Genomic DNA, 24,147 nt, shown 5'->3' on the forward strand with positions numbered 1-24,147 from the left:
AATGAACCTAATTATTACCTCCTCCAAAGGGGTGTTTTCATTACCTCTTCTGTCATTTGCTCTCCTGTCAGTGGACATTACACAAAGACGTTGAGACCGATTTTCACGAAACTTACTTTAACTTCGTGAGAGGGTATTTTTTTTTTTGTCATGAGTGAACTAATGGCCTTGGCAGAGGTGTGTCTATTCCCTTTTCTATTTTGCAATAGATTTCAGACAGTGAATGGCACTGCTTAATATTGTGCAAAATCCAGCAGTTTATAGCACCTGCTCTTCTGCCCAGTCCCCTTAAGAACATGCTGGGTAAAGTCATCCCACTCACAACCATAAGCAGACTGATTCATTCGTGCTTCTATGGTGCCTTGTTTACTTTACCCATAAATGTATTTATATATGCCATGAAAGCATGTTAGCATGTTTTTTGGTGTTCTCCATATAAAAGGTTAATGACACTTCACAACCTTGAACTCTGTACAATTAAATAAATTGCTATTGTTTACCAAAATACGATGACCTGTTCTTATGGTGTCGCTTGTCTGTATCAGCACTTATAAAAAAGAAAACCCTAATGTGTGTTTCCTTCTACAAAGTTTAAATTTATTCAAATTCAGTTTTACTTAGTTTACCACGATTGTCCACATCTTCACAATAATGCTCCGTTATATGATATAAGACAAATGGTGCTTAAAATATCTAGTGCACACAACAGTGAAGACCCATCATCAGGCAGTTGAAGCACTGACTGAGCCCGATATCACTGCATAAAAACCAAAGGTCGTGGACCGCTGGCTGTCAAGTGCTTTGGCAGAACATCCTTGCTGGTTAAGAGCTCCTACGTTAGAGATAACGACTCTTAGCTCTGTGGTCAGTGTCGGACAAAATCAACCAATGAATAATAATGGAATGTGCATAGCTCCCAATTGTCCAAAGAAGAGGTCTCATTGGTCAAGGTAAGGACATTTTTGTCTTATCGTCCCTCAAGTCTCAACATCACTTCATATAGCTTATCACATGATTGGGTCGAAGTGCAATGTGTCCACGTATTCAACATTGACATGGCAGTGCTGCGAATAGTGTTTTCACTCGGTGATCAGCTGCACAAAACATCTGGCCAAAAACAATAATTGAAAAACTACTGGAGAGCAAAATCAGAATACAGACTCTTCAATGCTGGCAATGAGTGCCCATGAGTCCATGAAAGAAATAGCATCACCTTTAGTGTCAATGGAACGGGACTTGCCAGTCTGTATTTTCAACTTCACGTAGTATGTTGGGAGTAGAGTAAATCCCATAACCCTTAGAGACATGTTCACTCTAACCCCTTTAACTTGCGGCTGATCAGTTTTCACAACAAAGGAGCCTCCCTTTCTATTCCACTAGCAGGACCCGAACTCTGCAATCCACTTCTCGTACTTCTCCAGGTCGGACACCGAAACAGACTTGGAGACCTTCCTGAGCGCCGCCTCGAAGTCCTCCATGGTAGTGGGCATGTGCATCTCGTCGCGGGAGATGTTCCTGATCTCCTCGGGCGTCAGGCCCTCGATCCGGCGCCTCATGGCCATCAGTGACGCATCCCTGGTTGCAGAGGGAACACACTTTTTACAGTTCTGAAATCACATTAGTAGTGGGGAACCTGTATACTTACTGTAGAGGTGCACCGATCCGATATCAGCCCCGATATGGACAAAATAGCTGGATTGGGGATCGGAAAATTTAGCAGATCCATGGGCCGATCTATTTACTTCAATTTCTTGGACTGAGCCGTGGCATGCACGCACACAGCGCGCAACTAGCCATTTCCTGCCACTACTACTTTTGGTGTTTGTCATTAGGCTACATCATTGTCATTACTAGGCTTCATATTTCTGGTTTACTATTCATGATGTTTTTAACCACCGTGTGCCATAGATTAATTACAATCTTCGTGCATTTTTAGGCAATACATGAAATGCATGATGTTCAATACAAAATACTCAAACCAAATACATTGTCATTTCATCTCTTATCTGTATACACTTTGCCTGGTATCAAGAAATGCAAACTTTCACACTGGCTGTGAAATACTTCTCATTTATTATTTAAAAACGTACAACTCCGTATACCATTTATTCACCACCATTCAAACTCTGTGAACTCCCTAGGTTCTCGTGGGGAAACCGGACTGCACCACTATTGGTAAATAGAGGGGTTTAGCGAGTGATTAGTGGTGTAAGCCATTTCAATGTACATCACTAGCATGGGATTTTTATCTGCACAAAGCTGTTTTTTGGTGGGAGAAAAATATTGTATGTATTTGTGTGCTTCTTAGATTTATTATTTGGTAATAACTGAACTTGAATTTGAATGCTGCTCCAAGTTGCTGCTGGTGCACAATTGTTTATTTTATAATAACAACAATTCATTACATTTATTCTTAAGTGTTATTTTGTTACATTTTGTGTTAGGAAAGAAATGTTTAGTTATGGAAAGTCAAGCCTGATGCCTTTAGTCTCTTCCACATGGTGAGGTATACAGTTTATTTATTCAACAATGGTATCGGTATCGACCGATACACAAAGCTCAGGCATCGGTATCGAGACTGAAAAAGTTAGATCGGTGCATCCCTACTGTAGACCTTGATAAATTATACTGCAGGTGCAGCCATTTCGCAAGAATAAATTCAAAGTAAACGAAAAATGAAAAGCGCAACACCGCTTACTTCACGTTAGTTAATCCTTTCCTAGCCGTGGCGGGCAATTGGACCGGCGCTTATGTCCGGTTTCCATGGTGCCATTTTTATTGGGGGCAGCCGTGGCCTACTGGTTAGTGCTTCGGACTTGTAACCGGAGGGTTGCCGGTTCGAACCTTGAGCAAGGCACCTAACCCCTCACTGCTCCCCGAGCGCCGCTGTTGTTGCAGGCAGCTCACTGCGCCGGGATTAGTGTGTGCTTCACACCTCACTGTGTGCTGAGTGTGTTTCACTAATTCACAGATTGGGATGAATGCAGAGATCAAATTTCCCTCGTGGGATCAAAAGAGTATATATACTTATACTACTTATTTTACAGCTGGGTGGGCTGACAATGCAGATGATGCGTCTTGGCACGACATGCAACATCAAGTCATCATCTGGGACTTGAGCCAGTGATCTTACAGCTGCCAGCCTAACCCCTTAGACCACCGAGCGACACGCCAGTCTGCACGCTACCCTTTCTTCACGTAGGGCCAGTTTATTCATGAGGGAAAAAAAGAGCCTCACCTGCACACATTAGTGATATCTGCTCCGGAGTAGCCCTCCATCTGCTCGGCGATCTTACTCATGTCCACGTCATTAGCAAGCTCCAGCTCCTTCAGATTGATCTTTAGCAGGTCTACTCTTCCCTTGGCTGAGTGCACACACATAAAAGTGATGTTGCGTAATTACTAACCTAGCAAGTTGATCAAAGCCATGCATGTATGGATGCTCATGCATGGGACTAAGCAACAATGCCATTGGAATTACACAAATTAATCCTCAGTCTTACTGCTGTACAAACTTTGGCACAGCAACTCTGCAAGGACTGGATTAACATTCATCAGCTTTGTTTTCATTTAACTCTTAGTTAATCGTTACTTGTGCTTTATATGTGCTAATGGTCAAAAAACAGTAATACAGTACAAAAATACAGTAATATGTAAATGTTGCACTCATTTCGGAAAGCTACAAAATGCCAAAAGGGGGTGTAAATGTTGCATTCACTTCAGAAAGCTTCAAAATGCCAAACAGCCAGTGTGCTACATAATTAAATATGGTGGAAAACTCTCACACACACACAAGTGGCGATTTCAAGTGACCATCCAAAATGCCACTATGGGTGCCTGCGTCCCCACCACAATGCGAAAAAAGTTCTACTGCATGTAGTGTACAGACACTACAGTGTAGATCTGTACCTGAGGGCAAAGGGATGTAGATCCTCTTCTCCAAGCGGCGACGAAGAGCTTCATCAATGTCCCACGGGAAGTTAGTTGCAGCCAGCACCATCACCATTTTGGAAGGGTCATATTCCATAGTACCACCAACACCTGCGAAACCAAGGCGTATCGTAATTTTTCACCTTTCTATTAGTGTAAAGCTGCCACAGTGTTCTGTACATATATGATGATTAAGTCAACTGTGTCTATAAATTCATTCTGTCAAAATGTAACATTAGTACAATAATTGATCTGTCATTTAACGTTTTCTTTTCTCTTCTGTTAAAAGATAAAGATCCTTAAATGATGGCCAAATATTGGTAGCTTCTGTACCATCCATCTGGACCAGGAGTTCGGCCTTCACCCTCCGGCTGGCTTCATGCTCTTCCGACGTTCCTCTACGGCTGCATATCGAGTCAATCTCATCTATAAATATAGTGGTGGGGGCATAGAACCGAGCCTGTGAGTAGGGGGAAAAAACACAGGAGTCACTTGGTCAGCTATTTGTCATGGTAGTAGTTGTCATGGATGGTTTCCAGCACTGTATATTGGTCATTAGACAGACAGACAGATACTTTATTGATCCCCAAGGGGAAATTCAAGGGTTGATATACTATATAAGGGTTGATTTCATACTTTATTAAACAGTGTCCAAGTGAAGAGACTAAATCCTACAATCATACTGTTATAAAAGCTGACTTGTTCGTAGACAGCTACATCATGTTTGAGCAATATATTCCAGACCAAAGTGCAGAGTCTGACAGCACTAGTAGCACAGGATGAAACTGGAAGTTAGACAGAGAGAGGCTGTCCACTTACCATCTCAAACAGCAGGCGCACCAGTTTCTCTGATTCCCCTCTGTACTTGGAGGTGAGGGTGGACGAGGAGACGTTGAAAAAGGTGGTTCTGCATTCAGTGGCCACTGCTTTGGCCAGCAGTGTTTTGCCTGTCCCTGGAGGCCCAACCATCAGCACTCCCTTGGAGAGGGGGGTACATAACAGGACAAAGTATGGTACCATTACCATTACCAAACCATGTTGTGCATGCATATACTACTTAGCCATCATTACTGAAAGGGTTTAACAAATGATCAACTTGAGCTGGGTCTGTACCTTCCATGGCCTCCTGATTCCTTTGAAAAATTCAGGCATCCACATGGGCAGGACAACAGCTTCTTTTAAAAGCTTCTTAGCTTCCTCCAAGTCTGCAATATCATCCCTGCAGATACGTTTTAGTGCGTTTTTAATTTACAGTTACATTTTTAAATTCCATGACTTTTCCCTGACAAAATAAAACTGAATTTCCATGGCCTACTATATAATGAAGGGTACAATTTATACAGACCAAAGATTTCAGAACAGTCGCGTAGTGTTCAAGAATCTTTTACTTTTTTTAAGAGCGGAAGATTAATAAATTGAATAAACAATAAATTGAATAAACAAAGTTAGACTAATCACAACTACTCAAGCAAGCAGTAAAGCTAATAACCAGATACACAACAATTCTGAATGGAAATATTCATTGAACTAAGTATTAAGTATTAATATATTTTGGCAAGTAAATTTTAAACTGCTACAACAAAATTCCCTGATATTCCATGACTTTGTCCCCAAAAATTTCCCTGACTTTCCATGTCTGGAATAGACTTTCCAAAATTTCATAATATTCCAAAGATTCCATGACCCGTGGGAACCCTGTATATTCTGTTGTGGAGCACTGTACCATTTAACATTGGGGTTTTGAGATATTATGTCTCTTTCCAGAGTGTCCACCAGATCTTTGTCTTCACCTCCCCTGTCAAACTTCTTCACCTCTGTTTCAGAGACGTCCGATTTGTTCTGCGGAGAAAAGAACAGGATGCTTATTGGTTTGTTCTGCAGGGAAAGAAACAGGATGCTTGCTTATTTGTTTGCCTGTCACAGAGCTCTGCTCCCGGTGGCAAAACTGGACAAACAGGTTTGTCACTTTGGATGTTTGCACTGACAAAGTAATATTTGGTCAACACGGGGGCAAAACCCTCTTTTGAGTGAGCGAGGGTGTGTATCAGGAGTCGCCATTGCATCATGGCGTCCATGGATAATTGTATCAAACAGTAAAAGATCGATCTCTAAGGTTGAGAAGTGAAAAAAAATAAACACATAAAATGAAAAACACTTAAACAGTAGCACCATGCAACCCTAAGGCTAGCACCGGTCCTGAAGACCAGCACCTAGTACATGACACAAAGCACTTAAAAGCACCTTGTCGTCTTTGTCTTTGACCTTGGCGTTGTCCTTCTTCTCCTTCCCTTTGGCTGCCTTGGGCCGGTCGCCATTGGCCCCCCTCGGTAGCTGGTGGTGCTGCGCCCGGGGGCCCGCACTCAGGCGCTTGTTGTGCTGCTTGTTGTCCTTGTACGGTGCTGGCGCCCTCCTCACAGGACAGGGGGAGGACCTTTAGCGGTTAGGGCACGAGGGGAAAAAAAAACAACAACAAAATTACTCTTTCAATCATTACAATTGGAAGTTCAACTGGTCTTACAAAATGCCCTTCAAGGTGGTCAAATTATGTAATAAAGTATTGTTAGGGATCAAACCAGATCATTTCCCTCTCAATTGTATCAACTCTACAGAGAACAACAACAAAAAAAAAAAAATCAAAAAAGAGAGAAGAGAGAGAGAGAGAGAGAGAGAGAGAGAGAGAGAGAGAGAGAGAGAGAGAGAGAGAGAGAGAACAACAAGGACCACGAGTAGTAATCCTGCTCATATGACTCAGCCTTCAGAGGGCATTTCCGTCAGACAAAAACATTCTCAGACTGAGGGGATTCCTCTCCTCTGAAGTCGGATTGATGGTCCAAAGGGCATTTAGAATAGAATTCTTAGGCATTTTCAAATATCCTGCACACAAGGCATGTGTGAATACTGTTGTGTTTTCAAATTCAACAAGTGTCTCAATATTCAGTAATCAGCAAAGATCAAGTCATAATACAAACTAGGCAAACATTTTCAAGTCATAATACAAACTAGGCAAACTTTTCCCAAGTTATTTTTGAGATGCTTTGTCTGCTTGCATGATCGTTCACCAACCTTCTCTCCACCTGGACTGGCCAGATATCATTATCTTGATTAGCGTTAGTGGGCTTCGGGGGGGCAGTGTCCAGTTGAAAGCTCTCTAAAGTATTCATGATGTCACGCACATGTTTGCTTTCTTCGTTGATTTCTTGCCAAACCTGTACAAAAAAGATCACACAACGTCATACTCATACGGCTATGACTGATGTATTCAAATCGGGATATGTGGAAGAAGGCCAATATCAAGGACATCACCTGTTGCCATTTTTGCTGCAATGCTGTATCCCGAACAGAGAAAAGGTACTTCTTGATTTGCTCGAGGACTCCTTGATAACACACAGCAGCAGAGCTGTAATTTCCCAACAAGGCATACTCCCGTGCAAGCTTAACGTTTTCACTTATCTCGAATAAACTCATTCTGTTAAGGCAGAGAGAGAGAGCAGTTTCTTAGGTTAGTTTGGTTACAGACAACAAACATTAGCATCGAATGAACTACATTTTAAGTCTGAGTATGCCTGTGCACAGTTCTGTAATTATGTTGAAGTAAGAGTTCAACTTATTTAGTTTACTAACTGGATAATTAGACAACTTTATGGGCTGCACACAAATTATGTAGTCGACGTCATCATACACTGCGTTCATCTAGCTTGTTTTGTTCGACAATCTTAGCTCCCTCGCTAACAAAGTTTTGGGGCTAGCCTGGTTGGAAATTAAAACGGCATTTCAGACAATAACTAACCGCAAAAACACAAACCCCAATAACTTACTTTACTTAGCTGCCTTTCGACCTGTTGCTTGTCACAGCTACACAACGCAATACGCGGAAGCAACCGGGAAAACCATCATGGAATGCTAACGTTAACGTGGAAACCCGAGCAGTAGTTTGTTAACGGAAGTACATTCATTTAATAACTTACTTTTGATTGTATCGCAAAACACTACTAGTTTAAGTCTTTCAGGGCGCATGCAGTTTCATCTAAAATGTTTCCTTCACTAATTTACAAAATAACTGAACTTTTGTCCTCCAGCGTCTACGTCTTGCTGGAACTGCACCCGCTTCTGGAGGTTTGAAGGCAAAGCGGGCGTCACATCCTGTTGGATAACAGTTCGCATCAGAAATAAATGCTCTCCCAGAGGAGAATTCCTCTGAAATTACTTAATTAACGACTTCGACATACCTCAGTAGAAAACATGGTTATTGCCGGATACATTTAGCATTTCCAACAAAATCAAATAAACACAGTTCAAAGTGGTAGGCTACACAAAATTGCATTGCTGTCAAAATAATTATGGATAATAAACTGTGCCTGATATGGATCATCTATCAATCTAGTCTGTTATATATATAATGCTGTTTTTGGTTGTTTGGGGTTGATCTGAGTAACTATATCACTTGTTGAGTAGGCTACTAGGCCTACATGTTTACAAAAAAATGTCTTCTGCTTTGCTCATCACAACAAATATAAAATGCATAAATAAAATGCATTTTTTAATGCACAAACACACCCTATTAAAACCAAACCAAATTTGAAAATACTTTAAATTGAATTTCAGTTTCTCTTGAAATCCCTCAGAATGCTAAAATATTTTTTGAGCTTTTTGAATACTGTGACAGCCTATGTCTAAACCCTAATAAGCCCATGATGTGACCCTGGGGTAGTCACATTGCATTTGTACCTTTGTATCCTATTTTTGCCATAAAAAAGTTAGCAGTAGACCTTATTCCTACTGAATAAATTCCACTCTTGATGACTTTTGGACAGAATCACCAAGAGTCTGGCACAGGCCAGACATTAGCATCTCACTCAGTCTGATCTCAAAATGGCTTCTTTTTAACCAATTATGCTAATCTTAATCATTTTTATGTTAATTGCCCTAATTAGCCTATCCAGGCATGGCTTGTATATAATGGACCTTCACCTCTCTATATTGGCTAATATGAACATATGAAGCTGATATATATACTGACATACTGTATCTATGGAGGCTGGAGTGTAATCACCCAAAATTGACCACAAGGGGTCAGTATTGTTCCATTATACGATTCTGGTTAGTCTTGTAGACCAGTGTTTTTCAACCACTGTGCCTGGGCACACTAGTGTGCCGTGAGAGATCATCAGGTGTGCCGCAGAAAATTACCCAAATGTCACTCACTGGTCCAGAAAAGCAACTGTTGCATCAAATAATTTATAACCACATGCTCTCATTGATTGTATGATTGCACTATTTGTGCATTGTACAACAGGGGGCCCATATCCAGTATTCACAGAATCATCACATATGCAGTTCATAACAACAATTAAATTAGATATAGTCACCTACAAATGAAACAGGGCGCTTGTTTTATTGAGCAGGTCTTGCATAGAAGCCATAATAAGGCCATATCTGTGTATTATTTGAAATTTTAGGCTATGGTATGTTTATTTTTTCTTCACACAGGATGTTAGTGTGCCGTGGGACATTTTAAGTGTCAAAAGTGTGCCGTGGCACAAAAAAGGTTGAAAAACACTGTTGTAGACTGTGGCTCTAGCTCTTATTAGTCTAGAAGGGAAATTACCATGCTCTGATGAAGCATGAGTCACATAACCTTTCTTAGCTTATCTGATCATAACCAAAAATATATATGTGGGAAATGGGATCAACGAAGATAGTCGTCATATTTTCTACTACTGAATACACCAGAGCAAAGTGGGTTTTTAAGGCACGACAAAAATGAAATGAAGTCAAGGTCATAAAAGAAAAAAAAATACACCAAAAATCAGTAAATCATAATGATATGATCCAACAACTGTGTGTGTTTTTAGGCTCGCCAATCTCCACATCAGTGTTTTCCTTGAGTTAAATTAGAAAATTTAATTCGAAACCGCTCACACTGGTTAGATCTTCAGACAGAATGAGATTGACTTTGCAGAGTTTAGGATCCAGGAGCTGCTGAAAGAAAGAACATTGGCATCCAGAGTCACATGGTGCAGCAGAGAGAAAGAACACTCATAAGCTGAAAAATGAATAATGTGTGAGGAGGATGTGAATGATGGTCATAATGATTTCACAAAGTAGGCTTACGTCTAGGAAATCAACCATGTCATGGGACATTCCACTACAAACGTAGGCTACATTTCCTGTCCTGGGATTGTTTCAATGAATGAAACTTGTATAATCCAAACGGACTAGACTGTTATCTAGGAGTTTTGTAAGGATATGTAATTCATTAGGCTCACAGATGTTTTCTTTCCTTATTTTTAGTTTTGTTGTTTTGTTTTGTTTAAAAAACTTTAAATGTTAGATTTAAATTAAATTTATGTTGTTATACTTCACATCAATATACTAAAAAACATGAAATTAAAAATAAATTCTAGAAATAAATGGGAATTTACACCTGTCCCTAAGCTTTTGTCATGGCCTGTCTCGTTTACATAAAACACTACATAAAAAATGTGCAGTGCACATTTAAAGTTCAAAGGCTGTGACCTCATTTGACCAATGTATTGTTGAAATTGATCGAGGGTTAGTCCTCTCATTGAATGATTTGATTTTAAACTGTTTTTGTTTGTTTGTTTTTTTCCATGCATTTTTTTAGTCAGGGTCAGGCCTTGTCACACTAAAACATATCCTATAAAAGAATGGACATGCAAGCAGTTTTGATTTCACAGGCAGAGAAATGGCCATTAAATTGACTGATGTCAGGCCCCACCAGCCCTAACTGCCATAGGTGTAACGAGGTCTGGCAAATATCCTATTCGTTCCTATGTTGCTCTTGGGTGCTCCTTGTTGGTGCCCTCCACCCAATCCCAATCCTCCCCCACCTTTTTTATGCAGCCCTTGCCACTTAATCTACTAAACCCCTCTTCTACTGCACTTTTACCCCCCCCCCCATTAATGCACAAATAGGCTGACACCAGACATAATTGCACTGCATTTCTTACTTCCAGTAACTATATGCATGTGACAATAAACTTCCTTGTATCCTTGTATCCTTGTATTAGTTATTTTTATTCAAGAATAAACATTCTGAGATGGCACAATAGGTGTTCTTTAAAAGATGGCTTCCATATGACCAGTGGCGTCGTTAGACCTGGGCATTCGGGGCTATAGCCCCGGATCCTCTGGGGATAGCCCCGGATCTATGGGCCAACAACAACAAAAACTCTAATCGTAAATGAAACTAGATGTACCGCATAGCGGTACAAAATATGACCGCCGCTCAGTCCTGTACATCCGTTCAGCGAAAATAAATCACACTTCAATTTGTCTCCATATTTTACTCCATCCCCCACTCTTGAAACTTTTGTGAATGCTTGTTTGGCATGCCTGAGTGTGTGTGTGCGGCTGCACAGAAAGTACCCTACTGGTGCTGAAAAGGTGAATAGATTGTAGAATAGCCAAAGAAGATGTAGAATTGTTATAAAACCTTTAAAATCTCTAAACAATCACAAGTAGGGCAGTTCATCACAGTTCATCCATTGCAACTGGATTGATGAAAGGTCACTTACACCTGTAGGCTACATTGTATTTGGGAAAAGCAAAAGGTATCAGCATAATGTTATTTATTTTTTTTTTTTTTGTATGTATTTATAAACAAAAACATCTCTGTCAGTTCCATGCCGTTTTCAACAGCTATCAAAAAACAAAGGTCATTTTTGGATGGATGGATTTTTTGTGAATGTTTCTTCTTCTACATAAGATTTTAGTCATCTTTAGTTCATGTAATACTTTATTGTCAATGCACAAATTAAGTAACAGTAGTCTGAAACGTTATTGTTAATGCACAAATTAAGTAACAGTAGCCTAGTCTGAAACGGCGTGCTGTTTTACATCTAACCAGTGGTGCAAATAACTGACATGTCCAAATGGGCCTTGATGAAATGCGCCGCTAGACTGTTCATACACATTTTAACGGGCCAACGTTGAAGAGCTTTTGTCCGTTATTGTTAGTGCAAATATAGGCTGATTCATGTTCCCTTGCATTGTTTAACTGAGGTCCATGGCTAGTCTGGCTTTCATCAGACCAAGCTCAATCTTTTAAGAAATCAAAAAATAAATAGCGGGCAGATCAGGCTGGGTTCACCCAGCCTAGTCCATAGGCACCTGATATTGTTTAATTTTCCGATTGAGATATACACGCTCTGGCTATTCTAAATGCAAAATGCATCAGGGAGTTATGACAAAACGGTAACTAACAAACTAGATCCTAATAGAAAGTTGTTAGCTTCCCTAAGCTACAGGTAGGATTATAAAGGTAGGCCTATTGACAACATAAATTGTCAATAGGCTATGCTGGCGACACAAAAATAAAATCTCCTTTGAAACCAATGGCTTACGCCTTACAGTATCAAGCGGACTTAAACTGTCATATCGTGGGCGAAAAGTTGTAATAACATTCACGCAGCTCCATGAGTCAATGAAAGCGCAAATGAAGTAGCCACTTCTAAATGGGACCTACTACACAGTAGCTTAAGGTGTTTTGCTAAAACAGCCATAATGAAATGAAGGTGTCATTGTTTGGATACTTCACACACACGTGCTTTTTTCATTTCACAGACTACAACTACCAAGCTGTAATCAAAGCACATCGATTCCCCTCTCACACCCTGCACGCACTTAAAACAAAAATAAACAGGCTCCTCAGTCTCACGCATGTATAGGCAAAACTGCATCAGACCGGTGTAACGCGTTGGTAAATCTTCCATTGCACAGAATGATTTTTGTAGCACGTGCAATAAATGACAGTCGAAGATACAAACAGTGCTGCTATACATTTTGCTTGGTATAACCGCATTTATAGTTTTCTACAAATGCAATAAATCAAATGCCTCCATCACTCAACCAACGCTTAACGGTAACATTACCTAGGTCCTTATTGATATTACAAGATTAACGCATTCTGCAGTAAAACCAAGCATGTCCGATAAACATCCTCAGATTTATTTCGGCTTCAAGAAGAAATGGGAATTACACTTCATGTGAACATCGTCCTATCCTTATTAGATGTTCGCTGCGTAAATTACAGTCCTTGTATGAAGCGTCCCATTGTTTTTTCCAACCCCTTTAACTTCCAACAAAATTACGCCTCACTGCAACGATGCGCCATCTAGTGGACAAACGACTACTTCTCGCCAATACTGAAAATGCAGCCATGATGATGATGATGAATATTTATTTTGGCTTTCTTTTTTAATCCTACTGATTTTCATTTTTACCGGGGAATCACAAATGAGTGATTATGAGCCAGGTTTATGTGGGCCCTTGAGACCAACATACCATAAAAGATTCACAGAGAACTGTGTCTGCCCTACCCTCCTTTCGGGGTCCAGTCCAGCGGGGGGCTGCAGATGAAAACGAAAATGACGGTTCCATGCTATCCATATGGGGGTACATGCTCACCAAGTTTTGTGTACCCGGTCTTTCAGTGTCCCGAATCCTTGTTGGTGTACGTCACTAAATGTACACATAAATTATTTTATTGTAAGGCCCCCATGAACGAAAGTACACAAAACTTGGCATGCATTCAGAGGGTGTCATAATGATCCTACACTTTTAATTTTGTGCAGTTTTGACCTTGTCAGCCAGAGATATTGAGATGAAAACACCTAATTTTATGCTTTTAATTTTTAACTAGGTGGCGCTATACATGAAATAAGTGGTAATGGGATGGGTTGACATGCCCCTTAAGACCAACATACAAAAAAAAGGTGGACCTCCTAGGCCCCACGGTTCTCGAGATATTCACAGAAAACTGTCTCCGGCCACCTACAGGCCAGTTGGTGTATAGTAACATAAATTAATTTATTGTGTGGCCCCCCATGAACGGAATTCCACAAAACTTGGCGTGCATACAGAGGGTGTCATAATGATCCTACACTTCCATTTTGTGCAGTTTTGACTATGTTAGGTCACAGATACCTTCAATTACACCACCTCATTTTTACTTTTTTGTGTTTAACTAGGTGGCGCTATACATGAAATGAGTGGTTATGGAATGCGTTGACATGGCCCCTTGAGATCAACATACAAAAAAAATAATGGTCCTCCTAAACCTTACGGTTCTCGAGATATTCACAGAAAACTGTGTCTGCCCTACCCTCCTTTCGGGGGGTGCAGTCCAGCGTGGGGGCTACAGATCAAAACGAAAAACGATGGTTCCATGCTATCCATATGGGGTTACATGCCCACCAAGTTTTGTCTACCCCGGTCTTTCAGTGTCCCGGGAATCATTGACGGAAATTTGGACATGCGAAAAAAAAAAAAAAAAAAAAAAAAAAAAAAAAAAATCTGACTAAACCTATATGACCGCCGCTTCGCTGCGCGGCGGTCATAATAAATAGCCCCGTAAAAGAGACTTATGTGTTTGTGTCCATTGTGTGCATTAACAGGAGCGCAAGAAAATCTGACGTGATCTGGGAAGGTTTAGAATCATTTGTTGCAAAATGTTGCGATTTCAATTCTCCTCTACGCTATTACGCATTGCTGTTTCGTGTTTCACTAACTAGCCTTAGCGAAATAAGTGTACAGAAGGACAAATGGATATTAGAAGTTTCTTTAGAGAAAAAAAAGGGCAGAGCATGGACAAGAAGTGGAAACTCACAGTGTGTCATCATCTCCCGCAACCCAGGAGGACATTTCGATCAGCTCAGTTTCAATATATCGTGATTTACTATTGAATCACATGCGCAGTAAATATGGTAAACCTGACCTCGTTTGAGGGGGCTTCCAAGCAATGCATGTTGGGCTTGATTTTGACAGAATGGAACTTTTTCTTTGGGCAAAAGTTCGTGATAGCCTACACAACCCAAATGCATTGCTTTCAAGGCACCCATAGCCAAGGGCGTAGGTTTGGTCTCAGCTTTGGTAGGGACACATCCCTAACTCCTGTTGTCACAATACCAACATTAGTGTTTCAATACCAATACTAAGTGAAGAATCTCAATTTCGATACTTTTGCGATTTTTTTAAAAACTTGATTTGGTTTGTGTGATTTGTGAGATCATTCACATCAGTGGCAATCATAGAATTTGATTGACCCTCCACACACCCTCATACATAGAAAGTAATGGTTGTCATCAGTGTTGGGCAAGTTACTTCAAAATCGTATTATGTATTACTCATTACTGTCATTTCAAAATAATTTGTTACATTATAATATATATCTGAATTGTAAGGCATTACACTACTATTGTATTACTTTTGAGTTACTTTCACCAAAATATCTAGAAATATGAATTTGGAATTCTAAATGCAGTTTATTATGCTCAATGCAGCTCATTGCACTTCTAATGGAGGGTGAAGTGGTATAACATAATGACGGAGCTAGGCTTAAGGCTAACAACAGTAGAATGCAATAGGCACAGTGATGGCTCATGATGCAATACAAGGAACAATCATAGCCAGAATTTTGTTAAAAGCAGACCAAAGGTCAAAGTCTGGTCAATTGTGATAGAAATGCTGTAACTTTAGGCTTAGGCCTACTCATTAAAATTAACAGACTACCTAACAGACTACCACTACCTGTATATTGCAACCCAAAACTTAGACATGTAAAGATTTCTGAAACATGTAATATGTATTTCAAATACAAAATAGTATTTTGTAATTTTTATTTTATTGGGTTGAAGGAAATGGCTCTGTATTTTGTATCAAAATACTTTATTGGTGTGTATTTTTGTATTTTAAAAATACTGCAAAATACTATGTGAAAAACACTAAAAAAAGTTACTACTTGGTGAATAATTGGTAATTAGGCAACAATGGTTAATGTTTATCGCAATCAGCTAATGTGAGAACAGCTGTGTTGAACGACATTCACAGCTTTTCAGTGACGGCCTTTGCTTAAGCATCAGCTCTGGTCTGAAGTATAAGTATAAGTATAAATACTCTTTTGATCCCGTGAGGGAAATTTGGTCTCTGCATTTATCCCAATCTGTGAATTAGTGAAACACACTCAGCACACAGTGAGGTACCCACTAATCACGGCGCAGTAAGCTGCCTGCAACAACAGCGGCGCTCAGGGAGCAGTGAGGGGTTAGGTGCCTTGCTCAAGGGCCGTGCCTACTGATCGGGGTTTGAACCGGCAACCCTCCGGTCACAGGTCCGAAGCGCTAACCAGTAGGCCACGGCTGCCCTGAAGCACTGGTGTGAAGTCGTACTCAACTAAAGATGAGCAAGGTTACCTGTGCAAGTTCACATAAGGACACCGACAAAGGCAACAATGTCCTTTTGTATCCAAGCCAATTAACAGAAAAAATGTCAGATATCTCAATGAACCACAATGACATCAATAGATGGTAAAGGTGTTGAGTGTGTTTGAATTCCCTTCCTTGTAGCATCCTTTTCTGCATTGCACAGTGGGGAGAAGTTCACCTTGTTTAATTAAATAACAATTATATTTCCTTATTAGCTGCATACTTGAGGTTGGAGATATTAAGGCAAGTCAAGTTTCTCACATACTGGAAGTTCAAGATATACAGCCTTATGATTTTCTTATTCAGTTCTACACTGGACTTGAATTACGAAATTCGGCACAGATACACAATTATGATTTTGGCCTATTGATTATAATGTGGTTAATTGTAAGTATAAGTATATTTTAATCTCTGCATTTATCCCAATCCGTGAATTAGTGAAACACTCAGCACACAGTGAGGTGAAGCACACACTAATCCCGGCGCAGTGAGCTGCCTGCAACAACAGCAGCGCTTGGGTAGCAATGAGGGGTCGGGGTTCGAATCGGCAACCCTCCGGTTACAAGTCCGAAGCGCTAACCAGTAGCCTAGGTCACGGCTGCCGAATTGACAGCTCTGTCAGTCAAATTCAATATCAAAATGTTTTACGTTGGCCTTTTATGGGGTATGTATTGGCAGACAGCCCTGGTAACTTACCGTTGTCGTTGACACACCTGCTCGCTTGACTGCCACTGCAAAGTAGCCTGTGCATTGGCATTCTCCATGCGTGTAGCCTGCGTGTCAGATAACCCTGACGTTTCTTGTATTGTCGTGCTGGCTGTCGGAATGATCAGCAGTACAAATAAGTTCGCTAAAATATTGTTGGGGACAATTTTGTCATCTTAAAATTTTGATTAGGACTAGTCCTTAGCGTCCCACCCTAAATCTACGCCCATGCAGCCCATTAATTGAAGGGGATGACGTCCAAATGTTTATCCCGAGACGAACGCTCACACCTGTGCACTTGACAGAGGTGCATGACGATGTTTATTCTACAGGCTATTTTAATGTCATATTTTGGGTGTTGTATCTGGTGCACTTTGGCAGAAGAGACGTTCTCCTTACACGGTCTTTAAACATCAAAATATTCAGAATGCCGTGACGTGTCATTACAAGTGGCCTTCCTTCTCATTCTCAAAGTAGGTTAAAATTGCATGTTCATCAGCCCGATTTTCAAAAAAACCCCCGAACAAAAAGGTCTCTAAGTTCTGGGCTCTAGCCCCGAATGTAGCTAGCGACGCCCCTGCATATGACTCAATGTTGAGTGAAAATGCGTGTCTGAATGTCCCTTATTAATTATAGCCTATACCCTTTTTCTTTCTCCACATCCATCTTACCACAGCATCCATTGTGCATGCCATCCTGCCCTAAGAGCTTTGTCCGTTTTGTGTTGGTGTCTGTCCATGAGACGTGCAGTAGATGTTCCCACTGCACCCATCATCCATCTCTTCTCTAACCTAGAATCCTATTTGACAATGGTAATAATAAGCCCGCATGATGCACAGACTTTTATTGCTCTTTAGAGTGGATTATGTCAATAGGAATTTTATTTACTCTATGGTACATGTACACTGAAGGCGAGATGAAAAGGCGCAGCCATATCATGCCGTTACCGTCTGTTGACGTGCAGGGCAGGCAGAGCTGCAATTGGGACGGCTTTCCGCGCGTGTGCACCACATGCGTCCACGTGTGATGCCGAGTGCTGAGATCTCCACTGTAGCCAACTAGCGTGTGGTTATAGTCACTGAGCTGGTTACTGACTTTGGGGAGTGGAAGGTGTTGTCTGTCCTGTTCATATTATATAGATGGAGAGAGCAGGACTAGAGAGACTCATCATAGAATCATAGAATATGAGCGCCCTCACACAACGTCCGGCGGAAAAGTGAAAGCCTTCCCTCTTCAGAGGTGAGTAAATGAACTTGAACAGAATAAGTCTGAAGGTGTGCGGTAGAGCAAACGATCAATTGATGTAGCCTATGAGACATGTGCGTTTTTTCCTCGGACTGGGAGGATAATTGAATAGCCCGAACGTCACATCACCGAAATTCAGTATGGGATCTTGTGCATTTTAGAATCACGACTGGTAGCTGTGACAGCCATTGGCAGCAGCATTTTTCAGCATGATTACCTGTACTGCATAGGTACACTTGACGCTGCGGTTGGGATGATCTGGAATAACAAATCTATAAATAGATCCCGAATAATAATCCAAGAAGGTGGATCTTATCGTCCTCGCACACAGGACGAGTGTGAGTTTATCCTGAATATTGCGATGGCACCTGACTTCATAAAGCTTGGAGACGCAGTAAACCCGGTTAAGAAATTCTTCTGCAAAGACCGCAGAAGACTGCTACACCAATCTACAATTTTTGTTACCCCTAGGCTTTAGGCGTTTCAAGCTCAGATATATTCATGAATAATGAGACTCTGATACCGAGGTGAAGTTAGTTTGAAATTTGATATTCGGATATTCGACAGATATTCAAAAAAAAAATTATGCGGCCGGTTTCACCCCGTGTTTGCAGACAATGTACAAACAGATGACCTGTCTACTTGCTCCCAGCCGACCTTAGGGACCGTCTAAAAAGTACCTTCTGAATTACCTTCATAGTCTTTTTTGTCAATAGCTTTGACATCATGTGACCTAGTGACTCCAAACCAATTAAAAATAGTTATCCTATATGGGACTCATCAGACACACCTCTTTTTATAGTCACTGTATGCACACTGTATTTTATATGAATATTTTAAAGAAAATACATTATTTCCCATAAGAAACGGTCTCCTTTTTTTCAATACCTCCCAAGCCATGTGACCTAGTCACCTAGTGACTCCAAACCAATGCAGAATAGTTATCCTATATGGGACTCATTGGCAGTGGTGGAATGTAACGAAGTACAAATACTTCGTTACTGTACTTAAGTAAATTTTCCACGTATTTGTACTTTACTTAAGTAAAATGTATAGTGCATACTTTTGACTTTTACTTCGTTACATTTTACAGCAATTATCTGTACTTTTACTCCGCTACATTTCTACAACACCATCGTTCCTTTTACGATACATTTTATGATCAGTTTTTTTCTCTCTGACAAACCGCGTTTGTTTTACCAGGGGCTGGGTTGCTACCAAAGATTCTGGAGCTTCGTGCATTCTTAGAAACATAAGCTTTTAGTCTAGACCAGGCAAAGCGTGAGCTTGTAGCCATCTGCATTCGGTAGGCTATATTCACCAGACCCATGGCGACATTGTACATGCAACTGTGTTCTGTGCCTTTCTCTGTCTGTTATCTGCAGCGTTAGGGCCTCCTCTCCGATGAGATTGCTATCCGCGGATCAGCGAAGTTACAGTCTATGCCCATGCTTCTGTCACACATCTGATCATTTGCGGCACAAATGAATGGTAGCCTAGACTATTAATGAACCGGTGGCCGGAAAAAACGTAACATTTTCCAGATTAGGAAATATTCCTTAATTGTGTGTGATCAAATAAAGATGCATAGCCTACAATTGGGGGGTAGTAATGTGAGCGCTCATTCAATGTCTATGCGTCTGCGCAAGTGAAACTGAACCTAATCATAAAGACACCTTTCTCAGCAACTTTTCTGTTCAATCAGCATAATTGGCATTACGATCCACCCAACGTTTCCCTTGTCTACCCCGTTAAACTTCAGGCTCTCGTGTTTTGCTGAATGATATTACTCAGCAGATCACCCTAGTAACCAGAATTACAGTCTTGTAGGTCAGAATGTATGAGACCATTCCTTATGGGAAATAAGGTATTTTCTTTAAAATATTCATATAAAATACTGTGTGCATATAGTTTCTATAAAAAGAGGTGTGTCTGATGAGTCCCATATAGGATAACTATTTTTAATTGGTTTGGAGTCACTAGGTCACATGATGTCAAAGCTATTGACAAAAAAGACTATGAAGGTAATTCAGAAGATACTTTTTAGACGGTCCCTAAAGTCGGCTGGGAGCAAGTAGACAGGTCATCTGTTTGTACATTGTCTGCAAACACAGGGTGAAACCGGCCGCATAATTTTTTTTTTGAATATCTGTCGAATATCCGAATATCAAATATCAAACTAACTTCACCTCGGTTACACACATATCGTGTCCAGCCTATGTATCAATCTGTTAAACGCGTGCTACAGTTTTGGCAGGTCTCTAAGTGAGGTCTGAGAAAAGAATGCAGAATAGGGCAGGAATGTATTTTATTTAACTTGTAAATTAACCAATCGGGCATCTTAACTAATTCCTTGAGCTTATGAAATGTTTTAATGAGTCATATTTGTATGTTTATGTGTTTGTGCATGTTTGTACATGTATTTAGGACAGCAGAGCACCAGGCAAGAAGTACCCAGTTGAACCTTACCACTTTTGTTGCAGGGACTCATGGGTAATTTCGCTGGAAAGGATGGCTTTGGCCCCTCAGGTAACTAAAAGTCAAATTCATATACTCTAACACTTATAAATATACCTATGATATACCTATTATATATCATGTGTATTAGTATTCAAAGCAACACGCTTAATATGACACACTGCAGGAGCATACACACACACACACACACACACACACAAACCCTTGGGGATCGATAAAGTATCTATCTATCAAACACACACACACAGACACACACACACACACACACACACACAAGCTGTGTACAAGATTTTGCTGAGAAGACCAGAGGAGACTCTCTGTATTCACTGTAGCGTGTTAAGCGCTCTCTGCACTCTACCAGCTGTCTCTGCGTGGCATGCCATTTGAGGAGGGGCACTACACAATGCACAATGGGATATTACCTGCCCTTTGTCTAAACCAGCGGAGCGTCTGTGTGTGTGTTTACATCGCTAGGGGAGACACTTGTATTTGTATTGAGTAGGAGGGATGCAGGGATAGTCTCTGCCACTCACAGACTGGCTGCAGTAGCTCATGCTCTCCCAGGCAAACGATGACTCAGCAAACTCATGCAGCTTTAAGGGACAAGCAGCTAGGCACACAGGCTGCTTGGGAGAAGAGTATAAGAGAGTGAAGAGAGTGAAGGAGAGAGAGAGAGAGAAGAGGTGTGTATGAGAGAGTGAAGGAGAGAGAGATAGAGAAGACTGCTAGGTTACCTGCTGGTTGGGTGTGTGTTCTGTGTTGCTGTAATGGGTGTGTTTATTGGCTGTGGTCTCCTCTGTTTAGTAGTAAGCTGTCTGTATACAGCAGGGCTGAGAGTGTTTTTAGTTCACCGGCGGGGCTTTCTTAATAACAGTAAGGTCAGGTAAGCATCTCGGGCGCCAGCCTTGTTTGGTTTTAAAATGCATACAGATGCTCTGCATGTTGGAGCGCCATCTAAAGTGCTATAGCCTCAGTAGTGTCTGTCTTTCCCTGTCGCTTTCTCAGCCATTCAGCACGTATCTCTCCTCTGTTCCAGGATCGCACTTTGATTTCTTCCAGACCCCTCCCTCCTCCCCCAGTGCGCCGGACCTCCCAGGGATGTCCCGGCCGTCCCTCTCCTTCTCCGCTCCGCCGTCGCCCACGGAGACCGCATCTGGGGTTGCCCCGGCGACAGCCTCCCTAAGCCAGGCGGAGGATGCCCTGCTGGCTGAAGAAGCCGCTGCCGCCGCATTGGAGCCATCTACGGACTGGGGCAGCGCCTCTCCCCGGGCGGAGGTTGGTCCACTTCCCCTTGTCTGGCCAGAGGGGAGGAGTCCGGCAGGGGCCGCATCCAGAAGCGTCATCGGTGAGCCTCCGGAGAGAGTGGTCACTGGTGCCATGGAGATGGGTGGTGGGGTCATGGAGGGCATGATGACGGAGGGTGTGGCCATGGCACTCCTGCAGCTGCTGGAGCAGCACCGGGCAGTGCTGGGCATCTGCACCGGGCAGGACGGCGTAGTCGAGGTCTTAGGTAAGACTCATTTACTTGCTTCGTTCTGTTACTTTAATTTATGTCACAGACACACACATATGTAAGTTCTTTCTAATCGTTCCACATTGACATTTCAGCCCAGGTGCCCTTCTTCAGTATATAAAACAGTTTGAAAAGGCTGTTTAAAAAGGCTGAGTGCTGTCCTTAATTCTGAACTTATATTTACTGTTGGGAGGATTCAGCACTCAGTCTAGTTTAGATTAAGGTGTTTAGCACACCATCCCTGTTTTACAAACACACACATAGCCATCATAAAGACAACATAGGGGCCACAGCAGAAGTGAAATGGTCTGGATAAGTTTTAAAGCTTTTACAAAGGGCTACTAAAGATACAGTCGGTTAAGACGTTCGGAAAGGTTACCGCCCCCCACGAGGGGGAAAGCATGCTAATCTCACACAATGGAAGTCAATGGGCGAACTAGCTAACAGTTAGACTTTATACATTCGTTTTACATTCAGGTGGAGTTCTGCTTGTTTCTGAACACAATAATTTGAAGGAATTGTGTTTACTTAACTGCCCAGTGTATGCTAACAACTTAATTCACCCTCGATTGCCCAATGTTGACGACAAATTTCTCTGGAAGCTATATTCAATGGTAGCATCATTAGGTTGCTAACTGGCTAACTTTATATCGTCAGTGTAACATAACCAACTGGTACACATTACTTGTTAAAACCATTCCCACGGCCATTGTAGGGAATGTGCATTCATGTGAGAATAAATTCAGATGCAACTTAAGAGTATGTGATGTTAAGGCAAAAGGGTTAGCTTGCTAAACCGAGCTACACAGTCCGGCCATTGAAAGCAGTTCTACAATGAGTACACTCGAGACAGTTCTGGCCGTTTAACTGGAATTAGCAAAATGAGGGAACTTAATGTTACCCTTAACCTCCTTGACACACAGATAACTCTCAGTTGAAACGTGTTTGTGCCGTTTAGTGATGTTTGCTAAAAGATTTAATATTTTTATAGGTGCTTTCTGTACTCAAGCCGGTGCACCTCCATTAGATTACATGCAATCGAAACAAATGTTTTCCCCCTCGGGGGCTTTTCAGCCACAGTAACCACGGCAACTGGGGGCGGTAACCACGATTATGACTAGTTGCCGACTGTATGTATGTGTCTGTGTGTGTCACATACGTGTTAGTGTTTCTGTGTAGTTTGGTGTGAACTTTAGTCATATGTGCGTTTGAGTAGCTGTGTATTTGTGTGTGTGTTTTTTAGGTGTTCTAAAGAGACTGGTGCTGGAGAGGGCAGAGTTCATAGAGGAGGTTCAGAGCCTCAAGAGGACTCTAGAGGTCAGAGGTCATTTTACACTTCTCCACCACAGCACAATACTCTCTCTCACACACACACACACACCATACACGCACACACACAGAGCACATTACTCATGGCACACACACACACACACACACACACACACAGGGGCATCATGCAAGCCAAAATTCAGGGGGGGCACAATCAGGCAATTTTTTTCGGGATTTCTCCCCCTGGACATTTTTAAATTCTGGCTGCTAAACATACCATTTAAATGCAGTTTCGGAGGGACAGAAATACCAGCAGCAAGCAAGCAGCAACCCTCCTCTATCTGAGGACTAAGCTAAAGTAGGCTATCTATTTAAGTAAGTTAACATAAAACACATAGGTTGGTCAAAGAACTGTAAGCTCAAATTCAGCTCATTAAAGTGTAAGCTCATTAAAGCATGTTTAGACACACGTATTTACACTTAGGCCTACTACACATGATTTTAAAAACAGTAGGCCTACCATTGCAGTTGTTATGATTTGATTGATATGTGACCTAAGAACAATCTTACATTAAAAAAAAGGTGCTGAGGTCTGACTTTGTGGTGTTCAGAAATTAAATTATTTTAATCTTGATTCATGTGATGAAGGACTTTGAAAGACGTTTGACAGGTTTCAGTGCTGAGTAAGGTTAACACTAAATATTTGAATATTTTACTACTAGTAATATATTTTTTCATTACAATTATGGCAAGCAAATTGAAGCAATAGGCTACCCCATTTGT

The 24,147-nt window shown here is 41.3% G+C and overlaps 2 protein-coding genes across 3 annotated transcripts in view; one reads left to right on the forward strand and one right to left on the reverse strand.

Moving 5' to 3' along the window:
- Positions 1-571: 571 nt before the first annotated feature.
- katna1 (katanin p60 (ATPase containing) subunit A 1) lies at positions 572-8,063 on the reverse strand. 2 transcript variants are annotated; one of them, XM_048250282.1, is made up of 11 exons: positions 7,896-8,063; positions 7,234-7,396; positions 6,994-7,136; positions 6,172-6,361; positions 5,654-5,769; positions 5,044-5,149; positions 4,750-4,908; positions 4,264-4,390; positions 3,910-4,041; positions 3,239-3,365; positions 572-1,575 (listed from the first exon to the last, which is right to left on the reverse strand). In XM_048250282.1, the coding sequence occupies exons 2-11, from the start codon at positions 7,393-7,395 to the stop codon at positions 1,377-1,379; spliced, it is 1,461 nt and encodes a 486-aa protein (XP_048106239.1). In that variant the 5' UTR covers position 7,396; positions 7,896-8,063; the 3' UTR covers positions 572-1,376. The 2 variants fall into 2 exon arrangements, with proteins under 2 accessions (XP_048106239.1, XP_048106240.1); XM_048250283.1 differs by having other exon boundaries at positions 7,746-8,063.
- A 9,839-nt stretch (positions 8,064-17,902) lies between these two features.
- LOC125299370 (cytospin-A-like) overlaps positions 17,903-24,147 on the forward strand; it is a 23,657-nt gene continuing 17,412 nt past the window's right edge. The window contains exons 1-4 of the mRNA XM_048250619.1: positions 17,903-18,098; positions 20,532-20,633; positions 21,619-22,092; positions 23,339-23,412. Of these exons, the coding sequence (XP_048106576.1) occupies positions 20,594-20,633; positions 21,619-22,092; positions 23,339-23,412 (588 nt within the window). The 5' untranslated portion in view covers positions 17,903-18,098; positions 20,532-20,593. The remainder of the gene's footprint in view (positions 18,099-20,531; positions 20,634-21,618; positions 22,093-23,338; positions 23,413-24,147) is intronic.

Source organism: Alosa alosa, chromosome 8 (assembly GCF_017589495.1).
Source record: "Alosa alosa isolate M-15738 ecotype Scorff River chromosome 8, AALO_Geno_1.1, whole genome shotgun sequence".
Lineage (NCBI taxonomy): Eukaryota > Metazoa > Chordata > Actinopteri > Clupeiformes > Clupeidae > Alosa > Alosa alosa.

Coding starts and splice junctions, on each gene's coding strand:
- katna1 (XM_048250282.1), bottom strand. CDS start 7,395: ATGAGTTTATTCGAGATAAGTGAAAACGTTAAGCTTGCACGGGAGTAT. Junction 7,137..7,233: donor TGCAGCAAAAATGGCAACAG/GTGATGTCCTTG, acceptor TTTTTTGTACAG/GTTTGGCAAGAAATCAACGA. Junction 5,770..6,171: donor TCAAAGACAAAGACGACAAG/GTGCTTTTAAGT, acceptor TTTTCTCCGCAG/AACAAATCGGACGTCTCTGA.